General features: G+C 41.4%; 2 protein-coding genes across 3 annotated transcripts in view; one reads left to right on the top strand and one right to left on the bottom strand.

The window, feature by feature from the left end:
• LOC146855779 (uncharacterized) overlaps positions 1-17,651 on the top strand; it is a 23,440-nt gene extending 5,789 nt beyond the window's left edge. For both annotated transcript variants that reach the window (XM_085653687.1, XM_085653686.1), the window contains exon 3: positions 3,279-17,651. In XM_085653687.1, the coding sequence (XP_085509813.1) occupies positions 14,817-16,538 (1,722 nt within the window). In that variant the 5' untranslated portion in view covers positions 3,279-14,816 and the 3' untranslated portion in view covers positions 16,539-17,651. The remainder of the gene's footprint in view (positions 1-3,278) is intronic.
• On the bottom strand, positions 17,598-22,932 carry LEP (leptin). The gene is made up of 2 exons (XM_085653689.1): positions 22,761-22,932; positions 17,598-19,230 (listed from the first exon to the last, which is right to left on the bottom strand). Exons 1-2 carry the CDS (start codon positions 22,908-22,910, stop codon positions 18,871-18,873), a joined length of 510 nt encoding a protein of 169 aa, XP_085509815.1. The 5' UTR covers positions 22,911-22,932; the 3' UTR covers positions 17,598-18,870.

Genomic DNA, 22,932 nt, shown 5'->3' with positions numbered 1-22,932 from the left:
TACGCACCTTATAGATTTAGTGGTTCAGGTGGATGATTTTCTTAGCTGGACACTGTTCAGAAAAATACAAAAGATTTGTAGTCTAGCCTTTGAGGAAAATAAAGTCTTAGAAACTTCTGAAACAATGCAATGCAATTAGGCCGCATAAAAGGATCAAGTGTTGGGTATGTTACCAAGTGAGAAGCAGCGGCAATCAGAAAACTAGATTTCTCGACAAATAAAACTGATTTTTTGAGTGAAGAAATTAAGTCACTAACCAAAAGGGTAATGAATACCATGCTGAAATCTGTGGTTCATATCATATGATAGTTTGCATAGAATTGATTATATCAGAAGTTCAAGAGAAGGTGGCTTCTAGGCTTTTAGATTCCGGCACTTTAGGACATTTTATAGACATAACATTTTCTCAGTCTGTTCAGAATTCTGCAATTAGGAAAATGATTCCTGAGAAGGTGAAGGCAGTGGATGGTTCTGCTCTGTTCTCAGGTCCACTACAGTTTCAGAAACAAATGATATCTTTGGTCTGTTCTGAAAATTAATTTCTTTTGATAGATGCTCCTCAGTTCAAAGTAATCCTGGGAATGCCAGGGTTTGCTTTACATTACCCTTATATTGATTGGTCCGTAAGGGCAGTACAATTGAATTCTGGTTATTGTCTGGTAAATTGTTTAACTACGTATAAATCTAGAAAGAGTCATCTTTCTGAAGAGTTTGGAAGAAATGGTATATCACCAATTACTGATTATACAGTAACTGGTGACTTCCCTACCCTTTGGTTCTGTGGTTGAGGTTTTATTACAAATTTGATAGAAAAAACAAATGTTTTAAGTACATAAAAGTTATGACTGTAAGATCAATTTGGGGTCAGGTGTACCAGTACCTTGCATCTGTGTGTATGCTCATTAAATCAGAAAACAAATATCTTCAGCTCTAAGTAGAAGACAACCTGTTAATGGGTTCAGTAGTCCCTCACAGCTGCCTTCTTCTTCTCTTTTCATTCTCTGGAAAGGGGGTGAATTGAGAACATGTATAAATTATAGAGCCCTCGGTAGAATCACACTAAAGAACCATTACCAGTTGCCACTAAATCTGTTTCAGTAGATCCGAAAGTAAAAATATATGCACAAAGTTGGATCTCGATGGAGCTTACCGTCTAGTCAGGTTTAGTTTGTTCAAATATCAGGTCATGCCTTTCGGGCTCTGGAAAGCTCCTGATTTTTTCGGTTGTTTATTGACAAAGTAATAAATGTTTTTTGATGTGTTCTGTATTGTCTCTTTGGATAACATTTTGATTTATTCATGCTTCTTAGAAACTTATAGGGTACATGTCAAGACTGTTTTACAACAATTGAGAGAGCACATCTTTTTGATAAAATGGATAAAAGGAAAGTGCCAGCAGTTGTTCAGTCACCCGCAGCAACTTCTTGTAAAGTTATTCAAAGTTTTTTGGGCTTTGTCAATTTTTCTAGGAGGTTTATTCATCAGTTTTCTCAAATAATAAGACCCATTTCCAAATTATTATGTAGGAAAGCAGTTTTTGCTTGCTGAGAAGAGGCTAATCAGGCTTTTAGTTTCTTAAAGGAACATTTTTCTAGTGCTCTTATTTTGCAACATCATATTGTAAATATCGTTTTGATGTCAAAATGGAAACTTTTTCTCATGACATGTGGGGTGTTTTACCTCAGAGACCTTAAAACACTGGACAGGTTTTCTCAGTAGCTTATTTTTCTAAAAAATTTCACCAGCAGAGTTAAATTACACAATCACTGATCTGGAATGTCTGGTCATTAATAGTGCTTTGGAGGAGTGGAGATATTACTTGTTGAGGGCCAAAACAATATATAGGTATATTCTGATCGAAGAAATCTAAAGCTCCTGAAATAAACCTGATCACATACTCCTAGGCAACTCAGATCAATCTTATTCTTTTCTGCCTATGATTTCGTGGCAAATTATAGAGCGGGTTCTCATAAAGGTATAGCTCATGCCCTGTCTCAATAAAATCAATTTGAAAGTCAGAGTTGGTTGACAGATGACCCACCATTAATTACATCTCCTAAGAATATAAAATGAATAAGCTGTTTCCTTAATTAATGTGGAATATTTGTTTTACAAAAGTACCTATGGAAATTCAATCTATTGATAAGGAGACTTGGTCTAAGGTACAAGAATAAAGACATGAAAGAAACAGAATATTGCATTAAGGAAGACCTGTTTATTTACTGTTAGTTCAGTTAAGACACCAGACTATGAATTGGGTTCATGATTCAAAGGTTGCTGGATATCCTGGGATGGATACGGCTTCTGCAGCAGTCAATAGATAATTTTGGTGATGAAGTCTATTTACTGATGTCAAGAGTTATGCGCGAACATGGTCTATATGTGCTCAGATTAAGAGTTCTCATAGTAATCCTATGGGTGTATTGAGTCCATTGCCTGACCCGTCTGAGTCTCAGCACATCATCTCAATGGATTTTATTGTAAAGTTACCCAAATGTCAAGGTTGCCTGCTACTTCAAATGGTTGTGGATTATTTAACTAAGATATGTTTTATCCTTGCCTGGGCTACCTACTTCTAAAGAAATGTCACAAGTGTTTGCACAACACATTGTTGGATTGCATGATGTCCTGCAGGTTCTGCTTACTGGTATGTGATCCCTTTTTATTTACAGATTTTGGTTTGACTTTTGCATGAAGCAAGATATAGAAATTCATCTGTCCACTAGTTATTAGCCTCAAATGGACAAAAAGACTGAAAGTCTGAATTAGTGTCTTGCACAGTATTTAGAATAACAAGCCGTGTTCCAAAAGGATGATTGGGGTAAGACTTTGTGATTAGCAGAGGTAACATGCACAAATTTATAATTACCATCCCTGCATATTATCCTTAGACCAGTCCTTATTTACATCAGTTTTTTCAGTTCAAGAACATTTAATTGAGTATAAAGATATTCATAAATCAGCTCCTAAAGCCTTTGAAAAAGCTGAGGTTAGTTATAAACTCAAAGAGAAGTCCAGCACCCCAATATGTTTAAGGTGAGAAAGTATGGTTACTTAGAAAATATGTAAATTGGTAGAAATCTTCTATGTTTCAGCCCACAATTGTGGGTCCACTTATTATTGAGCAGAATGTGAATTCAGTTACTGTACGGTTATAATTGTTTCAGTCTATGAAAACTCATCTGGTATTCTATGTATATGTATGGAAACCTTGCTTGGCAAAAACACCCCAAATTCTATGCCACCTACTCACCACTTTGAACCTGCTCACCTTACAGAAAAACACAGCCATCATGAACTCCATCCACTCAGGAGCACCCATGAATCTCTGCCACCACCATATCTTCAACCTAGGGAGCAAGAAGATCAGCAGCAAGCTCACAACCACCTTCAACGCATCCATCACCATGGCAACCTTCCCTGATGAATGGAAACACGCTGAAGTCAAACCCCTTCTTAAGACAACGGCTGCCAACCCCAACGAACTCAAGCACTAGCCATCTCTCTGCCAAAGTCCGAGAAAGCCATCAACTGCTGACTCATGGAACACCTGGAGAACAACAAGCTGTTGGACACCTCCCAATCCGTATTCCGAACCAACCACAGTACCAAAACTGCACTAATCACTACCACAGACGTCATCAGAACCTTCCTTGACTGGGGAAAAACAGCATCCCTGAACCTCCTCGACCTCTCAGAAGCATTTGACACCATATCCCACCACACCCTTACCGAGGCACATCACATCAGAATCCATGGAGCTGCCCTCAAGTGGATTGCTTCCTTCCTCACCAGAAAAACCCAGAGAATCCACCTACCACTGTTCACCTCTGAACCCAAGAACATCATTGACTGCCTCCCACAGGGCTCATCCCTCAGCCCCACACTATTCAACATATACATGACCCCTTTGGCAAACATCATCAGAACCCATGGACGAAGCATCATATCCTACCAAGATGACACCCAGCTCATCCTATCGCTATCAGAATACTTCTCCACCACAAGAGCCAACTTTCGCAGGTGCATGACAGGCATTGCCTACTGAATGAAAGCAACTGTCTAAAACTGAACACAAACAAAATGGAAGTACTGACCTTCAAGAATAACACCTCCCCATGAAAAGCCAGATCAACACAGTCTCTTCCGCCTGCTTCTTCCCTCTTGGAAAATCTTCAAATCGCTCCCGATCAACACTTGACTAACCATCACTCAAGCCCTAATCACCAGCCGACTGGACAACAGCAACACATTCTACATAGGAATCACCACTCACCTCCTTAAGAGACTGCAGACCATTCATAACTCAGCAGCCAAACTCATCCTCAACCTCTCCAAACAGACCACATCACCCCCCCATCTCAAAAAGCTCCACTTGCTCCCCATTCAGAAGTGATGCCAATTCAATATGCTAACCCACATGTACAAACCCCTTTACAATCAAGGACCGGAATACATCAACCAATGCATGAACTTCCACCAACCCTCCAGACACCTACGCTCCACCTCCCTCTTTCTCGCATCTGCTGAAACAACAGTGGAGGAAGTTTTTTCTCCTACCTCACTACTAAGTCCTTGAATGTCTTCTCCCTTCACCTCCGGACCTCATCCTCTCCTATGGAATTCAGGAAGGGACTCAAGACTCAGCTGTTCAACTGACACCACTAGAGGCAGCAAGGCCCTCAGCACCTGGATACCCTTGCGGGTGATTGGCCGTGTTCATAAATCCAGTTTGATTGATTGATTGATTGATGCAATCAGTGTGTCCTAGGCAACCCAGGTGCAACTAGTTGGTGGCATGAAACTGCATTTTAAACAGGGTTTGTTCAGTGTATAGGTTTTCCAGGGACTGAATATGATTCAATGTAGTGTTGGATAAATAATGTTATAAAATTAAATTTATGCTCAGCCCCAGGATACCTTCACGGTTGATAGTGTGCTTTACAAAAACACATAACATAACAATTATGTCTTCATGTACAGCTAGGGAGAAGGAAATGTGAAGAAGGCTGATGCAATCTGTGGATGTGGAAGAAGAGAAAAGCGCTACTTACAGCAGGTTGTGAGAATGATATGTCCCAGATTTGGAACAACATTCCAAAGTCACATCTAGACTCCAAAGGTAAGAAGACAGTTAGCTGTACTCATCATCAAATGAGTGTGGTAGAAAGTGTTAAGGTTTGGCAGAAAGGGATAACAGAGATTTTTCTGATCATATGAATGCAAAATCTGTGAGTTTCCAGATATAGTCCAGTCTGCTCAGTGAGCAATTCATTGGTCTGAAGTTAGCAGGAGATGGGCCTAATATTGGGATGCTATCCCAAATGCTTTGGTCAGAATTTGAAAGTAAAGCCCCCATTGTAGTGTAAGCAATCTCAAATCAATCTTTTAGGATGTCAAATGAGATGCATCGATTTCCGAGTGGCGATAGAAGCTACATTGTTCAAAACAGATGCTGCCATTTCCCAGAAGCAATCTCAAATTTATTGGTAGGGAGCTTGAAGTAGAGGCACTCATTTCAGAGCAAGGAATCTCAAATATATTAATTGGGAGTTCGAATGAGGTGTACCCATTCAAGATTTAACCATGCAAGATCTAGTAGTAGGGAATCAAATCGATTGAGAAAGAAGCTGTAGGAAATGTGCCGAATTCAGGGTAAGTAATCTTAAATCTACTTATAGGGAGGTCAAATGAGGTGCACCCATTGCAGAGTTAGCAATTTGAAATATATAGGTAGAGAAGTCGAAACAGATGCAGCCTTTGCAAAATAGGAAATCTCAAATTGGTTGATAGGTCGAAAGAGATGCACCTGTTACAGACTGGCTAGCTCAGACCCATTGATATGGAGCTTGCAGGGATAAGTTATTTCTAGGCTGGTGTGGCGATGCGTTGCTTAAAGAGTTGCTCCCAATACAGACCATCCATCTCAAATCCATTGGCAGATAGATTGTAAGACGTTCATCTTTTGCAGAGAACTGGATCAAACCTATTGGTGGAGATGCAAAAGGAGATGCACACTGCAGAGTATGGAGTCTCAACTTACTTTGTGCTGTAGTTAAAGGAGGTAAATTATTGCGGAGGAGGAGCTCAAATGCATTGGCGGGGAGTATGAAGGAGAAGCACTCATTATACACACAAACCTATTGTTAGAGACCTCGAAGGAAATGAACAAACTGCTCAGTAAGCAATCTCTAAGCTATCAATAGGGTGGTCGTTGGAGATGCATCCAATGAGAAATCTAGCTAACATATGGGAGTGAGAATCTCAAGTCAGTCGATAAAGAGGCCGAAGTACATAGATCCATTGCAAAGCAGAAATCTCAAATCAGTCAAGAGAGATTGAAGGTGATGATTCCTGTGCAGAATAGTAATCTCGACTCAATCTGCAAGAGGTGGAAGGAGACACACACATAGCAGAGTAGCACCCTCAAACATTTTATAGGACTTAATGGAGAGCACCCTTTAGAGAGGAGAAAGCTCAAATCTATGGCTGGGGAGGTCAGAGAAATGTGCTCATTGTGCCTCAATAAATATGGTCTGAGGGCATCTTTAAGTGAGAGAATAATCCAATTTCAATAGTGCTACGAGAAGAGAAGATGCATTTTGAAGACTAAAATATTTTTATATTTATATATGAACCTGTGGTAAACACAACAGGTTTAAATTATAATTAAAATTACTTGTGTATTCTAAGCCTCTTGGACAGGGCTTAGTATAAGTTGAATGTGTGCTTGCTCCTTTTGTCAGTCGTCTCTTCTGCCTTCCATCGAATTTTACCTAGCGCTCTGAGACCCACGGGTGATATGTGCGCTCAATAAATCTTTATGACTTCTGACAATATCTCTGCGTGGGTAAATCACCCGTGGCCCACAAAGACTAGTATTATTTTTTAGAGAGCGTGCAGGAATAGAATTTGTTATCCAAATGAAATAAACAATATGTGTTTTATGTACTAATCAGCTTCGAACATGTTCATTTTGTTGTTTTTTTCTCGTTTTTATTTATATTATATTCTTATTCCAATAAGCAGGGTATGCACTAGAACAGCTAACACGTGTTTCGTTCCTTGTGGCGTGCAGGCCAGGGGCATTTTTCAATTCGAACTTAAAAGCTATAATTTAAAGGGTCGTGAGACCAGGGTACGCTAATCCTTTGGTAAGGATGTATCTTTATATAACAAGCGAAATACTTTATAAAGTGAAGAGTGGAAAATTGGAAGAGGTTTCAGAAGCCTTGATTTCTTTGAACCGGTAGCCCAGTAATGTTTATTGGCCTGCAGAGACCCGATTGCAACCGCAACACCACAGAATTTCATTACTTTTTCAGTGCTCTCTAACGAAGCCTTATCCCAGATGACCTCAGGCCTTTCAGAAACCTCTCCCGCTTTACCCGGCTTGACTTTATACGTTTTTCACTTCTTGTATAAGAATGCAGCCTTATTGAACAATTAATACACCGCAGTCTCACCCACACTTTAAATTAGCACTTTTACTTTAGCCTTGAAAAGTCTCCAGGCATAGGCGTACAAGAGGCGAAACACGTGTTGGCTGTTCTTGTGTATACCCTGCTTATCAGAATAAATAAATAATATAATTAAATTCAAGAAAAGATAAACAAAAAGAACCAGCTCGACGCTGATTATTACATCAAAACATATTCTTGATTTAATTTGTGATGATCCATTCTATGATTTATTATATGAAACATACTGACTAATCCTGGACCGTCTCTTAAATAATTATAATCAAAAGTGCACTTGCTACTGAGAGTCATACAAAAATGACCACACTCTGACTCTTGGTTCTGATTGTAGTGCATGCCAATGCTGGGATTTGGCCACAGTAAGTGAATATTCCAACTTTCAGAAGTGAAAGAATGAGAAAGCCAAGTCCCATTCAGTGGCTAATGAAAAGTTGAAACACTGACTGTATATTGGAAGCCATGTTCGCTACCATCAGTCATTTTGAAAGTAACGCATTCTTTCCCAATGGATTAAAACCACAGTGAACACGTCCAGTGACCTTCAATCATGTAATCGAGACTTTGCCTGAAATGACGTTTTTCTGGCAACAAATAATGTATTATATATACAGTGGTGACGAGGATGCCATCTTCAAACTTTGAAAAGCCTCCCAGGTCAGGTCCTTCGGAGAAATAAATGAAATTTCCATGTTGCTTGCCTTCAACAATCATCTTGCCACTACAATGCCTTCATTAAAGAGGACATCACACACAGTTGTCGATGATGGTAAATTTACCAAAGAAAGCAGGGGCTGTGTTGGCAAATGTACCACAGAAAACCTGTTATAGTCCAACATTTACACAATCTCAGGTAAAATTTTTGAAATTTCATTAAATTAAGAAAGGTTAAAATGTTGGTTGCGAATGGCCTACTTTCCCTTTTGTGGAAAATGGTTAGGCTAACAAATGTATGAAATGGTTCTACCCAATCAAACACGCATTGGGTAGTAACAACATCTCAAGCAGCACTGTACCCGACTGTAAGTGGTGTGGAGAAGAGAATCAGTGGCAAAGTCAAGACTCACTGTTAGGCTATGATTGTCTAGGCTTGAGAGTCTAGTAAGACTGAAGCGAGCTAAGATAGAAAGGTTTCCTCTTCAGTTGACTGACAAATACAAGTTGCATTTAAAACCACAATGAATGTAAATCACTCACCTTATTTTGAAATCTCACTCATCACTGGTGAGGAGAAATTACTTTAGTATAAAGTTCTTTGTAAGAACACTTGCTTTGCTTTTCAGTGGTCCTTATCTAGTTAAAAAGTGCTGTACTAACTCTACCTGGACATCCAGGAGCCAAAATCCCACGAGTTGCAGAAGTGACATTATGCACCCTTTGATCTCCCATGACAACACAGGGATGATGAACCTTTCATACAACCTTTGCCCCTCACCAGCCTTCTATTGCTACTGAATAGAGAGGGTTCTTGCTTTCCTGTTTACATTAAGCTCCTCCAGCTCCATATATTACAGTCTTGGTAGTCAGGGCAGTATCAACATTAGCAAAGAACAAGCAAGGGCAGTAGCTGCTCCTCTCATGGACGTCCATGTAACTTGATCATCTCTGACTTTCGTCCATCAAAATGAATGGTAAACAATCATGTAGTGGGTACACTTCAAATCGGCCCTTTCAACTTCACTCAACTAGCCCACTGAGTGTGTGTCAGTGTTGTCAATTGCCAGGGATTGCACAAATAGTTTGGGTTTGGGCTCACCTGGCTCAGTCTTAGGGAACACCAGTCCCTTGGGGTTCTGTGGTGTGTTCGGGTCTGGTAAGTCAGTGGACACTTGCTCAATTGAGGCCGAAAGTGTGTTGATGTATGAATAAAGCTACTGACTTCCAGCCTCAGAGTTGGAAAGAGGTTGACCTCCCAAGAGACATGTAAACCAGTTCGAAGTGACCTTACAGCTTACTATTACTGCTGCCATAGCATTTACAAGATGATAACCACTATGGACAATGGACCACTCTGATTGACTGGTACAGCAGTATTAAAGAGTGGCAGAGTTGATGTAGTAAGATCGGCCCAGCAACAGTAAATGACATGACAACTGCTGTAGACCAACTACATCGAACATTCTTATCAATGGTTTAACTTAGGCCAAATGTGGGCCGGCTATGTGCCTGACTTTCAGGATTACCCTTAACACTGTTCAAATTGGGTTCAATTTAGTCTCATTGTATATAAATCTGTCTTATGTAGATATCCAGTCATTTTGTCATGGGCTCTGACCTCCTGGGCCTACGCTAGGCACTTGAATCTATACAGATTCTTATGGTAGCTTAGAAAGACTACATGATCACTCATTTTTTCTGAACTGTTTTTATATCCTTTTTCTGCTGACAAAGCATTCACTATCCTTTTTAAATTGGATTTAGGGATAATGTTTAGTTTGTATAATGGTCTTGCTTACCAACCATCCCTGGATAGGATTGGAGTATGGACCAGAATCTGATGCTCTAGGACCTAGTTGCACTTCAGTCACACTTCCTCTCATTCTGTGCCCTGTTGCCTGTTGCCTGTGTTGTACATGGACACCACATCTTTATAATAACATCTTCTCCCTTCCTATAGTTTTATCCAGTAGTTGGGCACAGGGGTGTTGAGAATGAACATAAGCGCCTACGTGTATAGATGCACTGCAAAAGCCAGTGAATAAATCATGGTTAAAGGAGTCGATGAAGATGAAACAGGTATATATGATTATTGGATAAATCGTAAGTGGTATCAAATGCAAACCTTTCATGTTTACCATTGCTGCAGCAGCTCTGCGTGTAGTTCAACCGACACTTCGTTCCATAACATGGCATACCATCACTTCAGGATTGAGTGTTTTCACCCAAGCACAGTGTAAGTGAGGGTTTTTTGAAAGTGTAGAAAGTGAGCTTCCAGTCCAACTGTGGGCACTCTAGTGACATTTCTGGTCAGTGGAGTGGTAGAGTGGAGGAGAAGTGACAGTCTGCATTGGACTCTGATTGTTGGTTTATTCGTAAGAGATCTGTTTTAGGCTCTGCATTGTTACAGAGTTTCCCTGCTCTTGTAATGTACAGGCACACTTCTTTAGCCTGTGAAGTTGAGACAGTATGTTTGTGAGTGAGGTGCCCTGCCTCTGAAATTTGCAGATTGACTCCATGCCTTTTGGTATTTTAGTGGTTTGCTTGTAAGAGAAGGCCCCTGCTTCAGAGGCATGCACACACTCTGCATTAGTCTCTGGTCCAGGGGATGGCTTGTCAGTGATAGAAAAGCTCCATACCTCAGAGGAGTGGATACCCACTTTATTAAAATCTGGCCATGGGGTGGATTGCTAGTGATATAGGATCTCCATGCCTCTGAGGCTTGCACACACACTGCATTAGGCTCTTAGGTCTGTTAGTGATAGAGAAATTATGCGTCTCCTACAATTACAAAACAACTGTCCCGGTGCTGTGGAAGATCTATAAATAAGATAGACCGCCCTCTCCTTGGATCTCGCAGCTTGGATTGGCAAGTTTTGCAATGAGAAGAAGCAACATTTTCTGCTTAACTCCACAAAATGTGCAGAATTTTTGCAGTAGTCAAAAAATGTGCTTACCACAAAAATACTGCGTGCTCTGTGGTCCATCAGTGCTGGAGACTGTGCCAAGTCACGGTCTGTAACCTAGCAGTCTCCAGCAGCACAACATCGCGGAGTAGGAGGCTTTTCGGCGCCAGCAAGTGCAGGTTTCAGTTCTAAAACGTTCTAAAACTTTGCACTCTTGGGCACTAGACAATCTGCTTTCGATTGCTACATGTGGTAGCAGAGGGCACCTGAGACATGGTGGTGGTCTCAGAATAATCTGGTGGGAAGGCGGATACGTTGCGAAAGGAGGGTGGTCACAGGAGGCAAAGTGGAGGAGCAGAGGAGCCATGAGTAGTGGGGGCAGGTGGGATGGTGTCACTGGAGACAAAGGGCAGTGGACAAGGGGACGATAGGACACACAGGGATATGAAAGGAGCTGGAGGGTAGTCGGCTGTCAGAGATAACACTGCAGTGGGAGCACAGAGGGTGGGAAGGGAGAGAGATCCAGCAGTGGAGCAGGATTCACAGGAGGCAGGGTGCTGCAGGGAGGGGGGTGTCATAAAAGTAAGGGTGCTAGATGAGGCTATCTGCAGAGAAGTGGGGGAGGCTTGCATGTGTAAGTGCTGTAAAGTCAGGCAACACAGGAATTTAGCACCACTATTGCCTGCTGACATGTTGCTTATTGGACTAGCGGCAGCAGAAAGCCAACAAAAAACGGGGTTGACTTATTTAGTTTTTTTATTACATTTTTTGGGGACTTTGCTGAAAATCACGGAAAAATTTACTAGAGTACAGATTTTGCGATTTTCTTGCATATTTCAAAATCATAAAATCTTTCGCTGGGGCGGAGGGGAGATAAGAATAGTTTCATTACAAGACCGGAGGCTACATTATGCAATAACTTTTATTGCTGCCCAGACATGCAGCCCTTTAAAGTGTAACAAATACATCACAAATAAAACATTCCAAATAACATAACAATGCGCCATGGCAACCAACTATCTTCCTCTTTTATTCACTGCTCCTGGACAGTTAAGTACAACTTCTTCTTATCTCTCTAACTTTGATGTTGTTTAACAGTTTATATGCTGATTTAACTGCTAAGTTACATATATACACATTTAAGCTGTTTATTTACAAACACTGTTAAGTAACTGTGTATTTTAGTCTGTATTTAAACCATTTTGTTCGATCTATCCCTCAATAGGTAAGTCTTTCTACTCGTTAAGGATCCCCTTCCAATTTACGGTTGGGCTCTTACCTTTTTGCCGATCAGAAACTGACTAGGCTCGACTTCATGGATCGGAAACTAACAAAGCTCGGCTCTTCTCGCCAAACGACAGACGCGCCTGCACATTGAGAAACCTTTCAAGCCTACGCTTGCTGCCTCGCATTTCCGGGCTCTTCCGGCAAAGAGACCGTTCGCAAAATTAATAGCTTCCTCCTTGAATTGTGACCCGCAAGGCAAAAATGAGGGGTTCGCAAGGCCCGCTCATGGCTCGCGCTGTGCGTCTCCATGGAGACGCACAGCGCTGAGCCAACGGATCAGGATCAGCTGTTTTTCTCCCTATCAGGGCCATCGTTTCAGTAATCTTAGCTCGTCCAACAAGGTTTTAGGGGAAACAAATTAAGTTAAAGGGAAGCCTTATAGAAACAACATCCCTAGGACTTGAATTCATAAAAATAAAAAGAAAAGGGGGGATTATAAGAACAATATGTCTCAAACGATTCTCAACCCACTAATGAGACCTCATTCACTGAGAACTGCTTGATGAACCTTTTTGAGAGGCAATTAAAGTCATCCCTAAAGGAAGCTGTAGAGGCAGCACTTGCGAAAAGAAAAAGGAATACTCCCGGCACAGACCCAGCACTCTCTTCTGAAGAGGAGCAGGACACTCTCCCCAAGAAATGCGGTAAGGTCCTAAAAAAGTCCAAACACATTGAGCCTCATGGTAACCTACGTGTTACCAAGGGTTTTGTCTACTGGTAGCCTGTGCGCTACAAATGATCTAGGTGCCCCGAGCGGCATAAAAAGAATGAGCGACCTTAATGGCGCAAAAGGCACCGGTGCCCTTCGCGACACACAGAGACCAGGTGCCCATCGCGGCACAATAGACTTCATCGAAGATGACGATGATTATCTGTCTCCAGTCGATATTGATGATGAGGCCGACAAATATGTTTTCGATCCCCAAGAGAAGTTTGATGATGACCTCCTTGATGAGGATCTGGGTCAATCTAGCAACAACTCTGACTCTATTAAAGACCCATCAGGGCCTGAGATGTTTAATCCCTCCAAGATCACCCACCCTAGAGGTTCCGACTGGTGGCCCTTAGATCCTGTATCCAAATTTATTAAGGCTTGGATAAGAAAACCCCTTGAAAGAGATTCACGCAATCTCATAAAGTCCGAGTGTCCAAGACCCTTTTTGGACAACAAGGCGGGCATGACTCCCACCTTGACCCTGAATTACTGACTTTCCTTTTCAAAACCGGTAGAGATCCTCGTAAGGGCCTGGAACACTGCCTGAAGCAGTGCCACGATAAGCTTCTAGACACGCTTGGCTCTCTTGCCAGGATCCTGGACTTAGCCGAAGAGTCCTCAATGAATGGCATTCCGGTTGACACCGAACTCCTACGGGGATGGAGCCAGCGTACCATTTGCCTCCTCAGAAACGCCAACACCAACCTAACCTCTGAAAGACGAAGAGCCATATTAATGTGTATGAACCCCAAGTTGGGGGACCTAGCAAACAAGGATGTACAAGGAGACCTGAACGGTCTACCCTTTAGAGAGACCTTCATTAGAAGCCTTGGAAAATACGTCTCCACATTCTCCGCCTTTATCAAAGCCCAAACAAACATGAGACGCATGTTCGGAAGCAGAGTTTTTGGAAGGGCTGACAGAGCAGGATCGGCTGCCACCCGTGGATACAACAGGTCCTTTTTACCAACAAAACCAACGCAGATATTCAAGATACTACTGAGGGATTAATAACTTCTTCCCCCAGAGGGGCCGCAACAGTTGAACACGAGGCAGAAACAATTGAGGAAGATTCCAAGGCCAAGGACAACAAGGTAAGGACCCCTCCTCCTGGTTCTTCCCTCCCAAAGGTAGGGGGAAGGCTTTCCCTTTTCAGTCACAATTGGTCGTCCATAACGAACGATGCCTGGGTCCTAGAGACTGTAAAAAGGCTTCAAAATAGACTTTATTACTTCTTCTTACCAGGCCCAACAACCAAGAGAACTTACCCTAGACCAACAAAAAGCCACTCTAGTGGATGCGGAAGTGAGTCAAATGCTAACCAAAGGGGCGATTTTCATCGTCTCAAACAATGGTCCCAGCTTTGTGAGCACAATCTTTCTCGTCAAGAAGAAAGAAAAGGGTTGGCGCCCCATGATAAATCTAAAAGAGTTAAACTCCTTCCTTGTATACAGACATTTCAAGATGGAGGGTATACACCTTCTAAGAGATATCCTCCAAGAGAAAGATTGGCTCATAAAACTAGACCTAAAGGACGTCTATTTTACAATCCCTATGCATTCGGACTCTCAGAAATACCTAAGGTTTGTATGAAAGGTATAACATATCAATTTCGCTGTCTCCCATTCGGCCTATCGTCGGCTCCTTGGTGCTTCACCAAGGTACTGAGGCCAGTGGTAACCTCTCTAAGGAGAAGAGAATTCGATTGATTATCTACCTAGACAATATCTTACTGATGTCTCAAAGCCATGAAGAATTACTGTCTCACGTGAAATGGACTGCGGACCTTCTAGAGAGTCTAGGTTTCATCATCAATGTAGAGAAATCCATTATGACCCCTTCGCAAAACCTAGAGTTCCTAGGTTTCCAGGTGAATACACCTCTAACTCAGTTACAACTTCCCTTAAAGAAATTATCAAAGATAAAGAAAGAAGTTTCTTATGTTTTATCCAAAGCCACGGTGAGCCTGAGAGAGCTAGCAAGAGTAGTAGGGCTCTTATCTTCATCCATTCAAGCAATTTCCCCAGGTCTCCTTCACTGCAGAGCCTTACAGAGACTGAAATCTACAGGACTGAAGAAAGGTCTTTGGTACTCAGACACTGTTCCACTGTCTCTGGAAGCTCGAGAGGACCTCCTATGGTGGCGCAACAACTTAGACAGTTGGAATGGGAAGGCAATTTTAGGAAATTCTCCGGATTACATACTGGAATCCGATGCAAGCAACCTAGGCTGGGGTGCCAGACTTGGAAAGATGGAAACCGGGGGGAAATGGTCCCAAGAGGAACTGACCTTTCACATAAATTGTCTGGAAATGCTAGCGAGCTTGAACGCCCTAATGAGCTTCAAATCAATCCTGAAAAACAGTGTAGTTCAAATCAAATTAGACAACTTTACAGCCGTCTCTTACATCAACCGTTTGGAGGGAGCAAGGTCAAAGATTCTAGCAGATCTAGCCAAGAAAATTTGGTATTTCTGCTGAGATCAGAAAATAATTCTGAGAGCGGAATTCATCCCAGGTCATCTAAACACAAGGACAGATTGGAACTCAAGGTTCCTAAGAGACTTGAGCGACTGGAAACTGAATCCTTCGGTCTTCCAGAGAGTTCAACTATGAGGCCCCTTCAAGATAGATCTTTTTGCCAGCAGACTGACCTTTCAGATAGATCCCTTCTTCAGTTGGCGACCAGACCCACTGGCAACTGCAGTGGACGCTCTTCTCCAACCATGGACCGCACTAAGTTGCAATGCCTTCCCTCCCTTCGCACAAATCCGGAGAGTTCTCTTGAAAGTTCGAATGGAGCATTGCCGCATTGTTCTAATTACTCCCTTTTGGAATTCTCAAATATGGTTCCCAAGCATGATGGAATTGACGATAGAAACTCCATGCCTTATCCCAGGGAGTTTAGACCTCCTTCAGGGCCCAGAAGGAGAGGTACACCCTCTTCTCTTAGAAGGATACATGAACCTTCTTGCCTGGAATATTTCAGGGGTTCAAGAAGATACTCAGGCCTTTCAGGAGAGGTTAAGAACCTATTGGATGAGTCATGGGCTCTGGGAACAAGGAGAAGATACACCGGTGCATGGAAAAAATGGTGTAGTTGGTGCCTGGAACGGCATATGGATCCCGTGGACGCACCTGTTGTAGAAGTAGCAAACTACTTAGCAGACCTCTTTAAATCAGGACTTTCTTATAGAACAGTTAATTGTTACAGAGCAGCAACTTCCGCAGGGCATTTCTTGTTAAATGACTTCTCTATCGGTACTGACCCCTTAATAGGCAGAGTGATTAAAGGAATAAGACTTAAACTTCCTCCTAAAGCCAAATATGATTCATTCTGGAACGTAAATCTTATCTTCGACCTTTTTACATCCTGGTATGATAACTGTCTCCTTACAAGGAAACAGCTTTCCATTAAGTTAGCTTCTCTTCTGTGCCTAATATCTTTTAGACGAGTGTCGGACATTAAAACGTTAGAATTATCTAATAGGATTTAGTCCCCTGATGGTGTATTATTCAAGATTTGGAAAAGGACCAAGACAATGTCTGAAAACATTTACAACCCTTTCTTTTTTGACTGTCCCAAACTTTGTGTGGTAAGTTGCATGAAAGTGTATGAGCAAAAAATGGATGTTTTAAGACCTTTAAATGAAAACCAGTTACTGATTTCCTTTGTTAAACCCTACAAGGCAGTCTCTTCTCCTACTATCTCGAGATGGGTTAGAACGGTGATTTTGGAAGCAGGTATAGACTTATCCAAGTTTGGTGCTCATTCTTCCCGGGGGGCTATGGCCAGTAATGTTTTCTGGGGTGGAGGTTCTCTTTCAGATATCCTTAAAGCAGCAGACTGGTCAAATGCTTCTACTTTTGTTACATTTTATCTTAAACCTACAGAACATGTAAGCAATGTGGCATTGGAGAGCTTTAAACTTGCTTAATGTAGCCTCCGGTCTTGTAATGAAATGACGATTCTCCAATTATCATACAGAGAGAATCTTGATTTCATTAAAGACAACGGAGGCTGACATTATCCCTCCCACCACTCCCTGGTGATGATTTATCAATGTTCTTTATATGGAATTTGTCTCTGTTGTCATGTTTTTCCTTATTCTACGTACGTGGAAATAGTTTCTACCAGTATTACCTTTTCTCTTTCAGACTCTACATCTTTGAAATCAACTCATAATGACGTTTACCCTGGAAGAAATTGTCAAACCTTTTGCAGCTCTAAGAGGAAGATAGTTGGTTGCCATGGTGCATTGTTATGTTATTTGGAATGTTTTATTTGTGATTTATTTGTTACACTTTAAAGGGCTGCATGTCTGGGCAGCAATAAAAGTTATTGCATAATGTCAGCCTCCGTTTTCTTTAATTAAATCAAGATTCTCTCTGTATGATAATTGGAGAATCGTCATTCTCTCTCTCTGAGGAACTCAAACAAACACTGTGTTGGGTGCCCTAAGATGCCTTTAAGAATATTTTTTGTGATGATGAAAGTCTCATGTCAAGAAGTTCTAGCTGAAAAAGCAACAACCAGAGATCACTCAAAAACGGAATTGTTTAGTACAAACTTTAATTTAAAAATAGTTCATAGAATAAATAAATAAATACATTTTTCTTATTCTTTAAAAAAAGATGCTCTTTGCCTCCTCTTGCTTGAAAATCCGCCTGGGGCTAAACTCAAGCAATATTAGAACATTGAAAAGATGGAAAGCAACTGGCATTAATAAATACATTGTAAAAGGAGAACAAGGTCCTCATAGAAACTGATGACAACTTAAATTACAAACATCAATGTAAGTGCACTCAGAGCGGGGCCAGCCTTGAACTGAGCCTGTTCAGAATGAGTGCAATGAGCAGCCATTTTTGAACCAAAATGAAACTGCTGCCTTCTTTTGATTCAGAATGAAGTCAGATAGTTCACAATTACCTGCTATGCAGCCCGAAATCAATAATTGTTATAAGACCACTTTTCTTTTCAATTAGAAATGTCAATGGTTGCTATTATTTATGTATTACATATCTGTACATAATGTACCTATCAATGAACTGATTTTTGTTTTCTGCCATAGCCCAGTCGCAGGACCCTCAGGGAGTACCTATACCCCATTCCAAAATGGCTGCCATGTCAACAGAGCGATTAGCGGTTCTGGCTTCTATTCCTTTTAAAGATAATAAATGTGCCCTCATGTTAATGAGGTCTCTCTGGTTAACCGCTGAAAGTCCAAGGGCAATTGGCTAAATGATTATTTCACCAAATTTGCAGTTCTCATAATCTTACAATTAGAACACAGTGGTCTATACTTGCATCAACATTATGTAAAAAGATGTCTTTTAAATAGAAATAAAAACACATTTCTCTCTCATACACTCACAGACTACAGTCTATAAAAGTCACCCCCTCGCCTGTGTGAGACTCTCCTCTTTCAAAGTTAAGATGTGCAAAGACTTTGGCTTCACCCTATAAAACTTTCCAATGGTTTGAGCAAATCACAATGTTTTATAATTAATAAATAACATTCATAAAATATGTTCATAAATATGATGTGGACTACGCAAAAATATCACTATCTGGTGAGTTTTCACAGGTCGACTGGAAACCCACTGATCCCAAGCGTATTTTGAAATATCTGGGGCTTCTGACCCCTTTACAGTTTTTGGGGTACAGTGAGAGAAACTTTGTTCTCTGATCTCCTGTAAGGATGTCTGAGAACTAGCGATAACCGTGGATACCCTCAACTTGGTAATCTTTGGCTTAGAGTGCTCTCCTCATAAACAGCCCTTTGAAGTTTAATGGAACAATGTTCATGGTGGGTGGAATTGTCCCCCTCAACAGCTCATGGTGTGGTCCAAATGTTTGACAATTTTGTGGAGACTCTTGTGAAACCTGTCCATTGCAACCTTCTCCATTGTGTACGGAGACTTGGCGTACTCCTCTGTCAGGTTCCCCAGGGTGTCCATGTCAATTCTCTTCTGACCACTGCATCCCAGCAGTTGGCTAAGGGAGTGCAGGATGCGCCGGAGGTTCTCGATGTCGTTCAGGATCTGTTCCATGTTGCCCAGGGGGAGGTTTGAAAGGATTGTGTGGAAGATGTCTAGGGTCTCATCCACGGAGGCCAAGTTGTCCATGGGGCGCTCTCCAGGGATGAAGTCAAGGCCGCTAACTTTCAGATTCATCGGGATAAGGAGCTGTGCAAGAGAAAAAGGACATTACTGTTTTTTGTGCTTAAGGAACAGTTAATTTGCAATGGAAAAAAATACATATTTCACATGTTATTACTAAGGATGACCTCCCAATGTCTACACGTTTCATCACAGTATATATGTTATTCTGCTCCTCATAATGTCAGACTAGGATACAAAGGATTGACCTAAAATGTAGATAATGTACATATTTATGTACATTTCTGGCATAATTGTTACATGCAATCTGTGTGGTAGTAAAAAGTGTTTTTATGTCAATTTTGCTGTACTGTGTTAATAAACTAAAATGTGTTATTTGCACTGTAGTAATACATAAATTAATGTGTGGTTATTAGTACAGTTGTTCTAAACAATTTATTGGTCCACATTTCTTTTTATTGCCTTGTCATAAGAAATATGAGTGCATTTTCATGTTTGAGTGAAGTTACCAACCATAAGTGCTTTTCTTCACAAATGTTATGAAATTGACAAAAATGTTGAAATTCAGAAGGCAAAAGACTTCATGAAGGTTGTGAAGTATTAAAAAACAAGAGAGTGGATACACTTGTTTATGATCAACAAAAGCCTGCAGGAGAATGTAATCGCATAAAAACGTTTGTGGGAAGTTTCTTCTACTGAATGTTTATAGTTATTTGAGTGTCACAATTTTACTTAGTGCAAAAGTTGTGAATCTGATTTGGTAGGTAGAACCAATTAAACACAACTCCCTCTCTCTCTCGCTCTCTCTCTCTATATATATATATATTCACTGAAAAAACCATAGGTTTCACACATGTTATAGTTAGCGGAAATTTTACTGATAAAAAACCAATGAAATTCCCCCGTTATAGTTAGTGCAGGCAACTATAACTCACGCGACCGCAATCCTCTGCTGATGCTAATACTGTATTTAGACACTTATTTGCCCATGTCTTCTTCCATACATTTTTAGCTATACATATATTACAAATATTTTTTTTTCATAAAGACACATATGTCATCAGCAGAAGATTGCGGTCGCGTGAGTTATAGTTGCCTGCACTAACTATAACGGGGGAATTTCATTGGTTTTTTATCAGTAAAATTTCCGCTAACTATAACATGTGTGAAACCTATGGTTTTTTCAGTGAATTTGCAAGGTTTTTTAAATGCTAATTCCTAACTATAACGTGTGTGAAACCTATGGTTTTTTCAGTGAATTTGTACGGTTTTTTAAATGCTAAGTTACTTTACGCCATTCGTGGTGTGCGCGCCCACTTAACGCAGTTCGTTCCGTGCGCGCACGGTGCGCTTCGCGCACCGTGCGCCCACTTTACGCAGTTAGTGCCGTGCACGCACGGTGGGCACGCGGTGCGCTACGCGCACCGCGTGCCCACGTTACGCTAGATGGGCCATGTACGCACGATGCGCTTCGCGCACCGTGCGCACATGGAGGACATATGATGCACTTCGTTTTGAAAGGTAATATTTTAATTTTTCGTATATGTTATAAGCCATGCACAAATGGTGTCCTTCGGGCACCATTTGCACACGGGGTGGAGAGAGTGTGGATCATTTTTTTTTTTTTATAATTTTTTACCGTACGCGTACGGTAAGCGTAATCGGCGAAATTAGCGAAAAAATAAAAATTCCGTTTTTGGCCTTGGGGGATCTTTGGGGACTCCCTCAACATTGCTATGTGTGTGGGAGCTGTCTAAACAGCCCCTTTACATGTTTTTGTGCTTTATATTTTAAACATCACTCTCAGTGCGAGAGAGAAAATGGCGGCCGCCGCTTCCTGGTTTCGGCCGATTCGAATGTTTACTAAGATCTAAGAGCCAATCAGAATCGCGCACGCGCACGCCACCGTACGCGTACGGTAAGCGTACCGTAAGCGCACCGTAAGCTGGCTCAGATATATATATTGATTTAAAGGCTATTTTCTCAGAATCTACTGAACAGATTTACACCAAACCTACAAAAGGCACTTCCTTGACCTGAGGACTACCTCTCTGCCAAATTTCTAGTAATTCTGTTCAGCCGTTCGGGCTGTAGCCCTGTCTAAAGGTCCTATGAAAAAATACATGGGAAAAACGCGTTTTGGGACCCCCCTTTTATCTCAGCCCCCGCTTGACGAATCCCCCCGAGACTTTCAGGGAAGGAGCGGAGCGTAGCGCCCCACCTATTTTGAAACATTCGCGAGGATTCGTCGACCGGCGCCAAAGTTATTCAAAATAGAATGTTGCGGATTTCCTATGGAAACGTGGTCCTAACTATAACTACCTACTGGCGACCGCCAGTAGGTAATATGTATATATGGATGTATGACGTAACAACGCGTGCTGTTACATCGCGTGCTGTTACATCGCGGCCGTTACAACGACTGCGATGTTACCACGCTATCCCATTACAACGCAAGTCTTTACATCGACTTGCACTAGATGGCGTGCTAACATTAGAAAAGTGTAATTTACTATTCCAACTCCAGTCCACTTAACAGTAGGGAAGGTGTTGGGATAGTAAACTACACTATTTTTAATGTTAGCACGCCATCTAGCGCAAGTCAATGTAAAGACTTGCATTGTAATGGCATAGCGTGGTTACATCGCGTTCGTTGTAACGATTGCGATGTAACCGCATCGCGGTGTAATAACCGCGTTGTAAAGGTTGTTCCCCGTATATATATATATATTATATATATGTTTGAGTGTGTGTCTATAGATAGATAGATAAATAGATAGATAGATAGATAGATAGATAGATAGATAGATAGATAGATAGATAGATAGATAGATAGAGCTCGCAAAAGATTCTGAATTGCAATATCCTTATCACAACCACTAGGATTATGTGGCGAGGATATCTAAATTATGTGGTATGGCTATTTAACCTATATGGCATATTTCCTAGCAGTCATTGACTGCCCCTTCTGGTTTGCCTTCTGGAGAAGTTGAATGATGTTGTTACTCAATTTAGCCCTATAGCCCTATCGTAGTAATCCTGATTGACTAGCAAGTTCAACAAGCAATAGTTGCTAGGAAAAATATACTGTGTGCAATACTGGAGTCCCTTTTCCAAAAGAGTAAAGATACAGTAGAGACATTCAAGATGGTAGATACTTAATTGGTACAGGGTATGTGCCAAACTCTGATGAAAACAGATACAGTGATTTAAATATAAAGTGCACAAGGGCAGGGGTGCATAGTAGGCACTTTGAGATGCTTTAACCCCAAAATCCTATGGTCTCTAGTGGGATCAATCAGATGGGATGCTCTTTCATACGCTGGAGGTCTGTGCTCCACAAAGAGGGGAAAAGAGTAGGAATTCCAAATTTCACTTAAATAGTTTGGATTTTGGTTGATATTTTTGTGTCGTTGTGACTGTGTTGTGTTCCTTTCGATGACTTTTGCTCTGGAAAAAACACCTGCCTCATTTGAGTCTAGAATAAATTTCTGGAGGAAAGGTAATATGGCATTTCTGGGTTCCAGGTTGAACAAAAGGTGTCAATCAGGTGTCAATCATGACTTTGGGATTAATATCAATGACCAGCCCCGTACCTGGTTGGGGTGCTCCTGCAGTCTGACCATGATGGTCCTGCTGAGGTCCTTGGCATCTGCCCGAAGCTGGTTGATTATGATTGGCCGACAATTGAATGCAGGGATCCACATCCAGAAGAAGCCAAAGAGCGGGAAGCCAGTGTAGCGCATTTTTTCACAGGTACTTCTGGAG

The sequence above is a fragment of the Triturus cristatus genome, chromosome 4_1, assembly GCF_964204655.1.
Source record: "Triturus cristatus chromosome 4_1, aTriCri1.1, whole genome shotgun sequence".
Lineage (NCBI taxonomy): Eukaryota > Metazoa > Chordata > Amphibia > Caudata > Salamandridae > Triturus > Triturus cristatus.
The sequence above is the reverse complement of the archived record's forward strand: the minus strand, read 5'-3'. Positions and strand labels throughout refer to the sequence as shown.

Bases quoted from the DNA above. Each gene is read 5' to 3' on its own strand.
- LEP (XM_085653689.1), bottom strand. From the start codon at position 22,910: ATGCGCTACACTGGCTTCCCGCTCTTTGGCTTCTTCTGGATGTGGATC. The intron at 19,231-22,760 runs GTACGGGGCTGG...TCTCTTGCACAG, and splicing joins TGCAGGAGCACCCCAACCAG to CTCCTTATCCCGATGAATCT.